Below are 12,329 nucleotides of genomic sequence, written 5' to 3'. Positions count from 1 at the left end.
ATGTGCTCCTCACATGTTACCGCTATCGTTCATGAGTGGTTTCCTTTTGCCGCTTCCACAGTGAAAAAGGAGGAACTGAAAGATGTGATTAACATCCTTTTGCAAGTATCTCACTTCATATGGTTCCCTCTCCAGTTTTTCTTTATGCAACATAGATAGAAGTTCCATCTTCTCTTTTCAGAGTGATCCATATCACTTCTTCCTCTCCCCAGGTCCCTTGCATCCACCCACCCATCAAACCATTGCAAACAATCATCAAACAAATTTGAATCCAGTTCCAGTTGAGAAACAAACTTTAAGTGAAAATAAAAGATATAGAAGCAGAGCATCTGCAAAAGACTTCTGCATGGACTGCTTGCAGAAATTGTAACTGGACATGTTTACTAACTCTCAGGCTAAGGGGGTGGATCATGTGCTCAGAAAAGTTGTTGATTTCTGCAACTCCCGGACTGCGGGTTGGAATTGAACCCCTAGCGTATGGAATCAGGAAGAGCTGCAACAGAACACTTCTTCAGGCTCGCATTCAAAAGGAAAAAAACTGTAGGGGCAGCAGTGCTCTCTGAAGTAGGAAGGATTCAGAAAAAATCCAGAAAGGAATCCTTGCAAGGCTCACGAGCTCTGGGGAATAACCCACTCATCCAAAATTACACACCTATTGCACTAGAAAATTTGCATGATTCAATTTATCCTGCTAGAGGAACATTCTGTGTATGAAATATAGCAAGGCAGGTACAAACACTTAAATAAAAATAGCTATGTTTCACATACCAGTATTTTTCTGTGCTGCTACTGACGAAATAGGATCTGTTGCGCTTATAATAATGCCAAAAATTAGGCCTGTATACCAGTCCCAATTGTTTTCACATATTTTGATAGCATAAGTTGCACTCAAGGCACTATTCAAAAGATACCCAAGAAGTGAAAGAAGTACCACCTGGAAAAAAAAAATCATTATTTCCATTTTGAAGAATATTTTGAAGAATAGGATAGAAATATCAAAGTTCTGCTCAGTTTTCATAAAAACAAAGGGGTCCTTTTAAAAGGCGCAGTAGCGGTTTAATGCGCAGAATACCATGCATTAAACCGCCTGCCGCGCTAGTACCTAACGCCTCCATTGACGAGGCGTTAGGATTTTAGGCTGCCGCGGGGGTTAGTGCGTGATGAAATGTCCGACGCGCTAACCCCCGTAGCGCGCCTTGATAAAAGGAGCCCAAAGATAATTATAATTTGCTCTATTTTTCCTGTTGAAAATACTCAAGTGTTTCAGTAAAAATCTCAAGCAAGTTTGCACTGGAACAAAACTAAAGCAAATGTTAAAAATTCATCACATTGACCATTAGCTGTCATTCATTAAAAAACATTCTACACTGTAATCATCATAATTGAAACAATGATCATTACTTGGTAGATATTAGTCCTGAATTTCTACATACATGTACAAGCTACATACATAGACAAGCAGGGAAGTCATGCAGGCAGGATTAATTTGTCGAGGGCCCATAGGCACACAAGTACACTGGGCCCCCTGCCTCACCCTGTCCCTCACCCCACCATGCCCCGCCCCCTGCGCCACCCCATGTATTTACTAGTGCTGCCCGATTCAGGAAAAAATTTTTGATTCGATTCAATTCGATTCAGCCCAATGAATCGATTTTTCGATTTGATTTTCCTGCCCAATTGGGTGTTTTTTTCAAACATCCTGGTGGGTTTATTTTATAGCCTCTTCTCCCCCTTTGTCTTCTCCTAACACAATGGCGCTGTGGCGTAAACAAAATAAACAGACAAACAAGACTTTCCTCTCTCTATTAAATCCTAGCTCACGTTTGAGGTCTAACACCAGCTCTGGCAGGATACACGTTTCAAATCTGACATATTGTAATCCCAAAACAGAAAATAAAATCATTTTCCTACCTTTATAGTCTGGTCATTATTCAAATCTTGTTGGTCCCAGGCTCTGGTTGTCTTCTGACAACTTGCTTGCCAGGGTCTCCTTCTTTCTCCGTGCTAACCATCCATCTTCTAGCTCTGTCCTCCCCTTCCGTTTCCCTTCCCTCCCTGGGAAGTCTGGCATCTTTCTTTTTTTTAATCTCCATCCACAGGTCCACCTTTTCTCAACTACCCTTTCATCTAGCATCTTTTCCTCCTTCCCCACCACCCTAGGGTCCACCACCTCTCCCTTTCTTTTCCCAACTACCCTCCTATCCAGTATCTCTATCCCCCCTTCACACCATCCCTTGTGTCCAACTTTTCTCCCTTTCTGTTCCTTCCCTCCCTAAATCCCATTGTCCACCATCTCTCTCCCTCTCCTCTGTTTTTAGACCCATTATTTCTTCCCCCCCAAAGTCCGGCATATGCACGTCTCTTAGAACCCCCCCCTTCCCTTCCTCTGTGTACTTCTACACCAGGGCTCCCCCTGAAGGCCTGCCTGTTCCTCCTGAAGGCCTTTGCCACCATCCCTGAAGGCCTGTCCCCCCCTTGAAGGCCTGCACCCCCTGCCCAGGCTACCTCACCATGCCCTGCCCCACCCGCATGTACCCATTTTCTTATTTACTTCTTTTCCCCTTCTTGCTTCTCTACTTCTCCTCTTCATTGTTCTCTTTCTTTCCCTTTCTCTCACCAGACATTTTTCTCTGCTCACTCCATCCCTCTCTCCAAATACTCTTTATCATCTTTCCTACCCTATATTTCTCTTCCTGTCTCCTTTCTCATTCCCATCCTTCGTTCAGTACTTTTTCACTCCTTCATAGCCTATTCCTATTGGCTCTTCACTCCTTGCCTCCTTCCCCTCAGCTCTCCTCTCAGGCTGATTGAGGCTGCCTACACTTGATCTCTTTTTTATCATCGTGCAGCAGTCTGATAGCAGCAGAAGAAATGCTATGCGACTGTGGGTCCAGTCTCATGGCAAGAGCTGCAGGATCCACACAGACTCTTCCCTGCCTTCCCCAAGCCAACCCACCACTGATTCCACCTCCCACCACTAACCCTGTGCTCATCGCCACTGCTCGCCGTCGCTTGCCAAATCCATTTAACACCCCCCCCCCCCCCGCAACTCCAAAAGGGCCAGTCGCGTGCGGCAATTGCACCCGCCAGTCAATTCTGACGGAAAGGCTTATGGGCCGGAGGTGTGCAATCGCTGCACGCGCCTGGCTCTTTTGGAGCAGATGCAGTGAGCAGAATTAAATGGAGCTGGCGGGCAGGCCGCAAGCAGATGGCCATGGTGCAGGTAAGCACCAACAGGAGCACTGTCTGCCGAGGCAGGGAAGATGTACACAGAATCACCACTGCCGCCTGCAGCCTCCTAACCCGAGCACGATGTGACGTGAACTCCTTGGGCCTACCCTTTAATCCAGCCCTGGATGCGCGGGAGGCTAGGGGGGAAGCCGGACACCAGCACTTCCCGACTAACCCTCCCCCCTCACCCTCTAAAGCAGGAGTGGCAGAGGCCGGCCAGCCAGCAAGAGGTAGCACTGCCGTTCCTGCTTTAGGGGGCGAATGGGGAGGGTTAGTCACTGAATCTGGAGGCCAATTTTTTTTGTTTTAAATCGATTCACCCGAAGTGAATCGTAGAATCAATTTGAATCGTGAATCAGGCAGCACTAGTATTTACCCATTTTCTTATTTACTTCTTTCTTATTACTTCTTTATTTCCACTTTATTTATTTTATTTTAAAATTCAAAACAAACAACAAAGATTACCATACCAGTGCCAGTGTACAGTTTTTCTTCTATGCAACCTCTAAACATCTCTGAACAAATCCCCCCTTCCTTCCTAGATGAAGAGATCTTCAGCTGGAAGGGCTTTGGGAAGCCCATCAATTTATATTTTGCATATGGGTAGGAGGCATGGGGCATTTCACTCTCTTTTCTCCCTTCCCCCCACTTCCATCAGCATCTGCTCCCTTTCTTTCCCTCCAACCCAATTGCATCCAGTATCCTTCCCCCTTATGTCTCTTCCCTTTCCTTGCACATCAATTCCATCAGCATCTGCCCCCTTTCTCTCCCTCCACCACTCTTCCATACCATCCTTCTCACAACCCTTCCATACCACCCTGCCCCCTTTCTCTCCCTCCACCACCCTTCCATGCTCCTTTTTCTCTCCCTCTCCAAAGATTACAGCTGCCGGCTCTGCCCTCTGAGCTCCTTTGCAAAAGGCAACCCGAAAGCAGAATTAGAACATCTGACAGCAATGGGTTACTCCCAGAATCAATGGCAACGAGCCCCCCTCCCACATCAACGGCAACGGTCCTCTCCCCCACATCAACGGCAACACAGCCGGAACTGTTACAGGAAGGTCCCGCGATGGCTGGGTCTGCCGGTCCATCCCCCTCCGACATCACTGCTTCCAAAGCAAGTAAGTGACATCAGAGAGGGATGGACCAGCAGACACAGTCATCGCGGGACCTTTCTGTAACAGAGGCAGCTGCATTGCCGTCGATGGGGGGACCCATTACTGTTGATGCAGGGGGGGCCCGTTACCGTTGATGCCGGGAGGGGACCGTTGCTGTTTTTAAAAAATGGCAAGGTGAGTCGTACTCCTTCAGCGGGCCCCCACCTCACAGTTTCGGGCCCTAGGCACGTGCCTACTGGGCCTATTGATTAATCTAGCCCTGGGCATGCTGAGTACAGCTCATGAAACCTTTTCAAACCCCTCTAAATCTATGTGTATCTTGGTTGGCTTTATGTGTTTTTCACCTAAGAAGGAGAAGGAGTCATTTGAATGGAGAACAAATTATGGGGCTTTTCCCTTCTATTGTTCCCTCACTTTATTCTTATCTGCCTGAACCAGAAATGGTTTTCAAGGGTGATGATGCAGAGGAACTGAAAGAAATCTCGGTGAATCTGGAAGTTGTACTATGCCAAATCGACAAGTTGCTAACCCGCTGTTTGTGATCTGTAACCTGTCGCTAAATTCATCTGTAATACCTGAAGAATGCTTGAGTACCTGATTGTAAAAACCACTTAGATAACCTTGATAGGCGGTATATAAAATCCTAATAAACTTAAACTTAAACTTAAACTTAAGACTGGAGGGTGGGCAATGTTACACAGATTTTTTAAAAGGACTCCAGGGGAGATTTGGAAAATTACAGACTGGTAAGCCTCACTTCAGTGCCAGGCAAAATGGTATAAACTATTATAAAAAATAAAATTGTGGAACACGTAGATAAACATGATTTAATGAGACGGAGTCAGCATAGGGACAGCCAAGGGAGATCTTGCCTCACAAACTGATTTCTTTGAAGGTGGGAATAAACATGTGGATAAAGGTGAGCTGGTTGATATAGTGTATCTAGATTTTCAGAAAGCTTTTGATAGTTTCTCACGAAAGGCTCTTGAGAAAATTTAAGTGTCATGGGATAGGTGGCAAAGTTCAGATGTGGATTAGGAATTGGTTATTGGATAGAAAACAGAGGGTAGGGATAAATGGTCATCGACACTGGAATCTATGACCTGCACCGATACTGAAGCCAAGGAGAGAGACAGAAAGAAAGACAGACATACAGCGGCCAAGGAGAGAGAGAGAGAAATAAAAAAAAGACAGACAGCGGCCAAGGAGAGAGACAGAAAGAATGAAAGACAGACAGACAGCAACCAAATTGGGCTTCAAAGGAAATGTCATGGCACATAGATAGAGTCCTTTCTATACAAAAGACAAACGAGGGTAGAATGGCAGGGGAACACATGCAACTGGAAAAAAACAGACGTAGGGGTACCACAGGGATCAGCTATGTCACTGATGCTGTTCAAAATCTTCATCCAACCATTGGAGAAATTCATCCCACTGAAGAAACAGGACGTGAAGACTAAACAATGGATCAAGCCAAGCCTAGAGAAAATCTTTGGATGGTTCCAAACAGCTAACAAGGAAAAAACAAACAACTTCTAATCAACAAATGGGAAGATACCAGCTAGAACTGAACAGCAATACCATAAAATCATCCATGAAAGGGGTGTAGAACCTAGGAGTATAGCTGGATCCGAACCTAGACATGACATTACAGATCAAATGCATTGTGAAAATGCTTATGATAAACTCTACTAGGTTAGAGGACTTATCAAGCAATGTCCAACGTAATAATAACCCTGGTACTCTTAATCTTTGACTACTACAATGCAATCCTGCTGGGCATTCCAAAGTACATGATCAAGCAGATTCAAATCGTAGAAAATACAGCAGCAAGATTTCTGCTAGGAAAATCGAGGCAGATGAGTTACACTGGCTCCCGATTGAAAGCGGAGTGAAATTCAAGATCTTGCTGCAGACACAAAATCATTCATTTCTCAGAATCATAATCTCTAGCAGCCAGACTACATTACCAAACACCAGAATGCGCCCTGTAATTGTGCCAAATACAAAAGCGTCAGGACAAGAATGTTCTCAGTGATGGCTTCCGAAAGAATTAAAACTACAAAACAATAGAGAGTCCAGCCCTCCCGGGTCGAACTTAAATGCAACAATTGAGATAAGTTAAATTTCCTTTTGAAAGAGATATATATTTACCGTAATTTTCAGTTTATAAGATGCACCTGACCATAAGACGCACCTCTACATGTAGAGGAGGAAAAACTAAGAAAAAATAATTTGGTTCAGAATTTTTTTTCTTGGTTTTTCCTTTACACGTAGGTGCCTCTGGTATTAGGCAGCCCGCAGCCCCCAGTACTTTTTTTAAAATGCCGGTGGTCCAGCGTGGTCTCAGCAGGAGCTTTCTGCGCTCCTGCCCCTTCCTTACTGGACGGTTGTCTCCTTTCTTGCTGCAGAGCGGCACATAAGGCAGGAGCAAGAGCTTTTCGCTTCCTGCCTGGTCCCACGCCACTCCCTGAATGGCTGCCATCAGATCATCTCCCTAGTCCAGAGCAACCACTGTCTGCTGGCTGCTGTCCACAATCTGAGAGCCCAGAAATGGACAGCTTACTTTCAGAGAGGAGAGGCATAGAATCTGAGTACCCAATCATCCCAGTTTCTGTCCGACTGTACTTCTGAAATTGTGGCTATGCTCTGCCTACTAGATCCTGCACTCTTGAGGACTTCCCACCTTGTGCTACCACCAGAGCGGTTCTAGAGCAGGCGGACTGGTTCTTATAATTCAAATATGCATCATAATAGAGACATACAAAATCTGGAGTAAAAACCTGCATGAAGGACCAGCTGCCCCTTGCAGGTGCTTTTTGTGCCTCCTTGAATATTCTGTGACCTCCGTGCAGCATCTCTCTGCCATGGTTGTGAATTTGGAGGTTTCTTTGCCTCCACGGAGGTCATGTCTTCCTCAAAGCACTCCATATGTAGTCCCAAAAGTCTCAAGGGGTCAGAGAGGGTTGAGCCCGAAGTTCCCACCCTCCTTCATGTGCCGCGCAGCACATGGAACAAGAATGGTCCTCCACCTGCCATCCAACATGAATCCAGGTTAACAGAGATGGATAAGTCCATAAATCCTGCTTTTAAGCAAAACTGAGGCAATTTAAAGGAGATAGAAGCTTTTAAAAATACATCAGGTGATCCAAGATGGCCACGGTAGCAGCGATTTTAGTGCCAAAAATGGCTCCAAATTGATAAAATAAAAGTCAGAAAATACTGGGATGGGGGCTTTTAGAGGTTGGGGGCCCCCAACCTGGCTTCAAGAATCCTCACAAACATAATCCACAGGCCCCTCCCCCCATTTTTTTTCCCATAGGATGCTCTAGCCTGTACTTGCATGTGCCTGCTGATGCTGTGAACTGCTGTAGCTGTCTCTGCAGCAGAAAAGAAGAGGATTTCTGCCTTACACAAGCCTGTAAGTCTTTACATAAGAACATAACATAAGCAGTGCCTCTGCTGGGTCAGACCAGAGGTCCATCATGCCCAGCAGTCCACTCACGCAGCAGCCCATCAGGTCCAGGACCTGTATAGTAATCCTCTATCCATACCCTTCTATCCCCTTTTCCTTCAGGAAATTGTCTAATCCATTCTTGAACCCCAATACCGTACTCTGTCCTATCACACCCTCTGGGAGCACATTCCAGGTGTCCACCACCCTTTGGGTGAAGAAGAACTTCCTAGAACTGGTTCTGAATCTGTCCCCTCTTAATTTTTCCGAATGGCCTCTCGTTCTTGAAGTTTTGGAAAGTTTGAAGAATCTGTCCCTCTCCACTTTCTCTATGCCCTTCATGATCTTGTAAGTCTCTATCATGTCCCCGCTAAGTTTCCGCTTCTCCAGGGAAAAGAGACCCAGTTTCTCCAATCTTTCAGCGTATGACAGGTTTTCCATACCTTTTATCAAACGTGTCGCTCTCTTCTGAACTCTCTCAAGTATCGCTATATCTTTCTTAAGGTATGGCGACCAATATTGAACGCAGTACTCCAGGTGCGGGTGCACCATCGCCCAATACTTGTATCTTCAGGCTGCCAGCCAGCCAAAATGTGAGCCGAGATCTTAACCCCCATGCAGCTCCTTGTGCGATAACAGGGGGAGTAAAAACACAGCTGTTTCCACTCTTTCCTACTGGACTACCTTGAGACCCCACAGCCTATACTCAAGATCCTGCCTAAATTACGAAGGAAATGGCCCATGAGCATCCACAGCTACTAGGGTAGGCTGGCTAAGCAGGTACTCCACAGAGACACCTACCAGCTACCTGCAATACTGGTCTATGTCTCCTCTGCAGTCAATTGTCCCAGTACCCAGGGAACCTCTGCAGCATTGAAAAAAAAAAAAAACACCTCGAGATTCAGTTCCAAAAACCTGAAACAGCAGAACAGAAAAACACCTTCTTAACTCACTTTCAGAAGGAAAAACTAAGGGACTACAGTACAGCCCACTGAGGAAGAAGATGAAGCTGAAGACAAACTCACAGTTTGAGGGCTACTACCCACTAGTTCAAGACTAATGTGGCTCTTGCACTACAAAAACTCATTACACTAAGTAGTGCAGATGTTAACTGAAAAGCTGTAAAGGCAAATTTTAAATTAGCTCAACTTTCACTTAAATATTGCAACTTGAAGAAGGAGACATAAGTTTTTGATAATAGAAATAAAAAATTAATAAATGTAACACTAATAAAAATAATCAGGAAATAAAATAAACATCAATATTTAAGAACAATATTTTGGAAAAGATACACTAAGCAATAATTGAGCTTTTTGGAAAAAGTAATGGATGGAATATGAATTTGTAATCCTTTTTTTACAGAAAGGGTGGCAGATGAGTGGAACAGTCTCCCGGAAGAGATGGTAGAAACAGAGACTGGGTCTGGGATAAGCATGTGGGATCTCTCAGAGAGAGAAAGAGATAATGGTTACTTTGGATGGGCAGACTAGATGGGCCACTTGGCCTTTATCTGCCGACATGTGTCTATGTTTATTTCTAATCTATAATAATAAAACCCTAAACGCGAATACGCACTCCTACTTGCATGTTCCGTGATCAGTAGGTCCCTGGCAGGTAGGAGTGCGCATTCGCGCTTAAGGTTGTTTTTGTGTAAGGCAGTTCGTCGTCGTCGCCCCCCCCCCCCCCCCGGCACACCCGAACCCCCGTTGACCCTCCCACCGCGAGACGACCACAAACCTCCCGGCTCCAGCAGCGTCTGCAACACTCTAAACACGCTGCTTCACGGCCTTCTACTGCCCTGATTTCCTCTGCCGCGTCGATGACATCATCAGAGACAGAGATGCGGCAGAGGAAATCAGGGCAGTAGAAACGAGCGGGCGCCAGTGAGGTTTGCCAGATTCTGGCCGGTGAGCTGCAAGTCAGCGGGGCTGGGCGCGAGCTGCAGGCAGACAGTGTGCTGGGAGCCCAGGCAGCGGCTGTAGCTTGGGGGAGGGTGAATCCATTTCTCGGTACTTAAACTTGCCTGTCCCTCTCTCTCTACCCCCCCCATCCGTGCAGCAACAGCGCGGCGCAGCGCTTTTCTCTGAAGTTAAACATGGCGGGCAGATGAGCAGACAGGAGGGAGGAGAGGGGGAGTAGATGCCAGCAGGGGTGCGTTACAGAGTGAGGGAAGCAGGGGGAAGGGAGAAATGGATGGGGAGGAGGCAAGATGGGGAGAGGGAGATAGATTCAGGGAGGGGAAAGAAGGGGGAGGGAGAGATATGGACATGACGTTCGTGCCGGTGGGCCAGAAGGGTTGCTGCTAGACAGAGGGAGCAGGGAAGAGGTGCTGCTAGACAGTGGGAGAGGTAAAAGGAAGGGAGAAGGCCTACTGCTGGACAGGGGGATGAGGAAAGAAGTGTTGCTGGATAGGCGGGAGGTAAAACGAAGGGAGAAGAGCTGCTGCTAGACAGGGGGAGCATTGAAGGGGTGCTGCTGGACAGGGGAGACGTAAAACAAAGGGAGAAGGCCTGCTGCTGGACAGGGGGAGCAGGAAAGGGGTGTGATGGTGGACAGCCGAGGAAAGAGAGAGACAGAAAGAAAGAAAGACAAACAGACAGAAAGCGGCCAAAGAGAGAGAAAAAAAAAGAGACACACACATCTATTCTAGCACCCATTAATGTAACGGGCTTAAAGACTAGTTATTATATAGTTTGCCAGCAGGACTAAAAAACTACAACAGATTACTTTTATTTCTATTAACTGCTGAAGACATAACTAAGGGCTCCTTTTACGAATCCACGTTAGCGTTTTTTGTTTGTTTGATTTTTAATCTTTATTCATTTTTCATCTTTCAACAAGTGTAAAATTATTAAACAATTGACATTGTATGAATCACTTGAAATATTATCATTTATAATGTTAATACATAAAATTTAATCCCTCCCCTCCCATCCCTTCAATCTCATGTTCAATCAAATATATCACATAAAAATTCTTTCCTGTTAAACTAAACATTTAATAAAATTCAAATACCTCCCTCCCATCCCCTCATTCACAATTGTACTTATAAAGTAGAATGGAATCTATTCATTACAATATTTAGTTAATGGCCCCCATATCTTTTTAAATTTATTATAATTCCCCTTTTGTATAGCTATTGTTATCTCCATTTTATAAATATGACATAACGAATTCCACCAGAAATTATAATTTAGTCTGTTCCAATTTTTCCAATTACTTGTGATCTGTTGTATGGCTTATTATTATTTGATGATATTTGGCTCTTTGTTCTCATTGATATACCAAATAAAATCGTATATGATAATGCTACATGATTCTCTAATAAACAATTAATTTTGGACCAAATTGATTTTCAAAAGACCATGATAAAGGGACAATAGAATAAAAAATGATCTAAAGTCCCTGCTTCAAGATTACAATGCTATCTAACTTTGCTCTATGTAATATAAAGAACCAAGTTTGTCTCATAGATGCGGACACTGTACATCTCATCCTCCAAGACCAAATTCGTGGCCATTGAGATGCATTAATTTGATGTTTGATCTCAATGCTCCAAATGTCCCAAAGTCCAGTTTTAGGTTTTTTATTTACAAATCCGCTTATCAATTTATACCACTGTGCGGCCTGGTAATAGCGCACGCTAAACTGCCGGCCGCCTAGAATTTGGAATAGGCGATTAATCAAATTCTATAATAAACTTGAAACTTGTCTCTTGACCTATCTGCTGTTTATGACCTCATTGAACACTTTTCTCCTTCATTATTTATCAGAAATTGATATTTGTGGTTCAAATTTTCTTGTCACTATTTTTGCCTGTCTTCATTGTGCAGGGTTCTCCCCAGAAATTTTTTCTAGCCGGGTGGCATGAAAAAGTAGCTGTATGGGGCAGGCCGGGGAAATTTGGTGGTGGGGAAAATTAAATGCGGAGACTTAGAGGAGACATGATAGAAACCTTCAAGATCCTGAAGGGTATAGAAAAGGTAGACAGGGACAGATTTTTCAGATTATGGGGAACCACAAGTACAAGGGGGCACTCGGAGAAATTAAAAGGGGACAGGTTTAGAACAAATGCCAGAAAGTTCTTTTTCACCCAGAGGGTGGTGGATACATGGAACGCGCTTCCAGAGGCTGTGATAGGCCGGAGCACGTTACAAGGCTTCAAAGAAGGTTTGGATAGGTTCCTAGAGGAGAAAGGAATTGAGGGGTACAGATAGGAGTAGAGGTAGGTTATAGGGATAGTCTGGGACCACTGCTCAGGCAATGGGCCTGATGGGCCACCGCGGGAGCGGACCGCTGGGCGAGATGGACCTCTGGTCTGCCTCAGCGGAGGCAACTTCTTTTGTTCTTATTTTTATTAGTTAATTATTATTATTTTCCAATGCTCAATATGACTTCCTTTTTTAAGGTTTGACACTTGTGCCAGAATATTTTTACTAAATTTAAGAAGTATCCAATTCTAGAAGTGATTAATTAGATATGCGCCCTCTTTCAAATGGTATTATGAACTACCTTGACCTGCTTGCT

The 12,329-nt window shown here is 44.8% G+C and overlaps 1 protein-coding gene across 1 annotated transcript in view; it reads right to left on the bottom strand.

Annotated features, from left to right (window-relative positions):
* LOC117367625 (sodium/hydrogen exchanger 10-like) overlaps positions 1-12,329 on the bottom strand; it is a 301,595-nt gene that overhangs the window by 275,691 nt on the left and 13,575 nt on the right. The window contains exon 4 of the mRNA XM_033960369.1: positions 769-934. Within this exon, the coding sequence (XP_033816260.1) occupies positions 769-934 (166 nt within the window). The remainder of the gene's footprint in view (positions 1-768; positions 935-12,329) is intronic.

The sequence above is a fragment of the Geotrypetes seraphini genome, chromosome 10 (assembly GCF_902459505.1).
Source record: "Geotrypetes seraphini chromosome 10, aGeoSer1.1, whole genome shotgun sequence".
Classification (NCBI taxonomy): Eukaryota; Metazoa; Chordata; class Amphibia; order Gymnophiona; family Dermophiidae; genus Geotrypetes; species Geotrypetes seraphini.
This window is presented reverse-complemented; position numbering and strand designations above follow the sequence as displayed.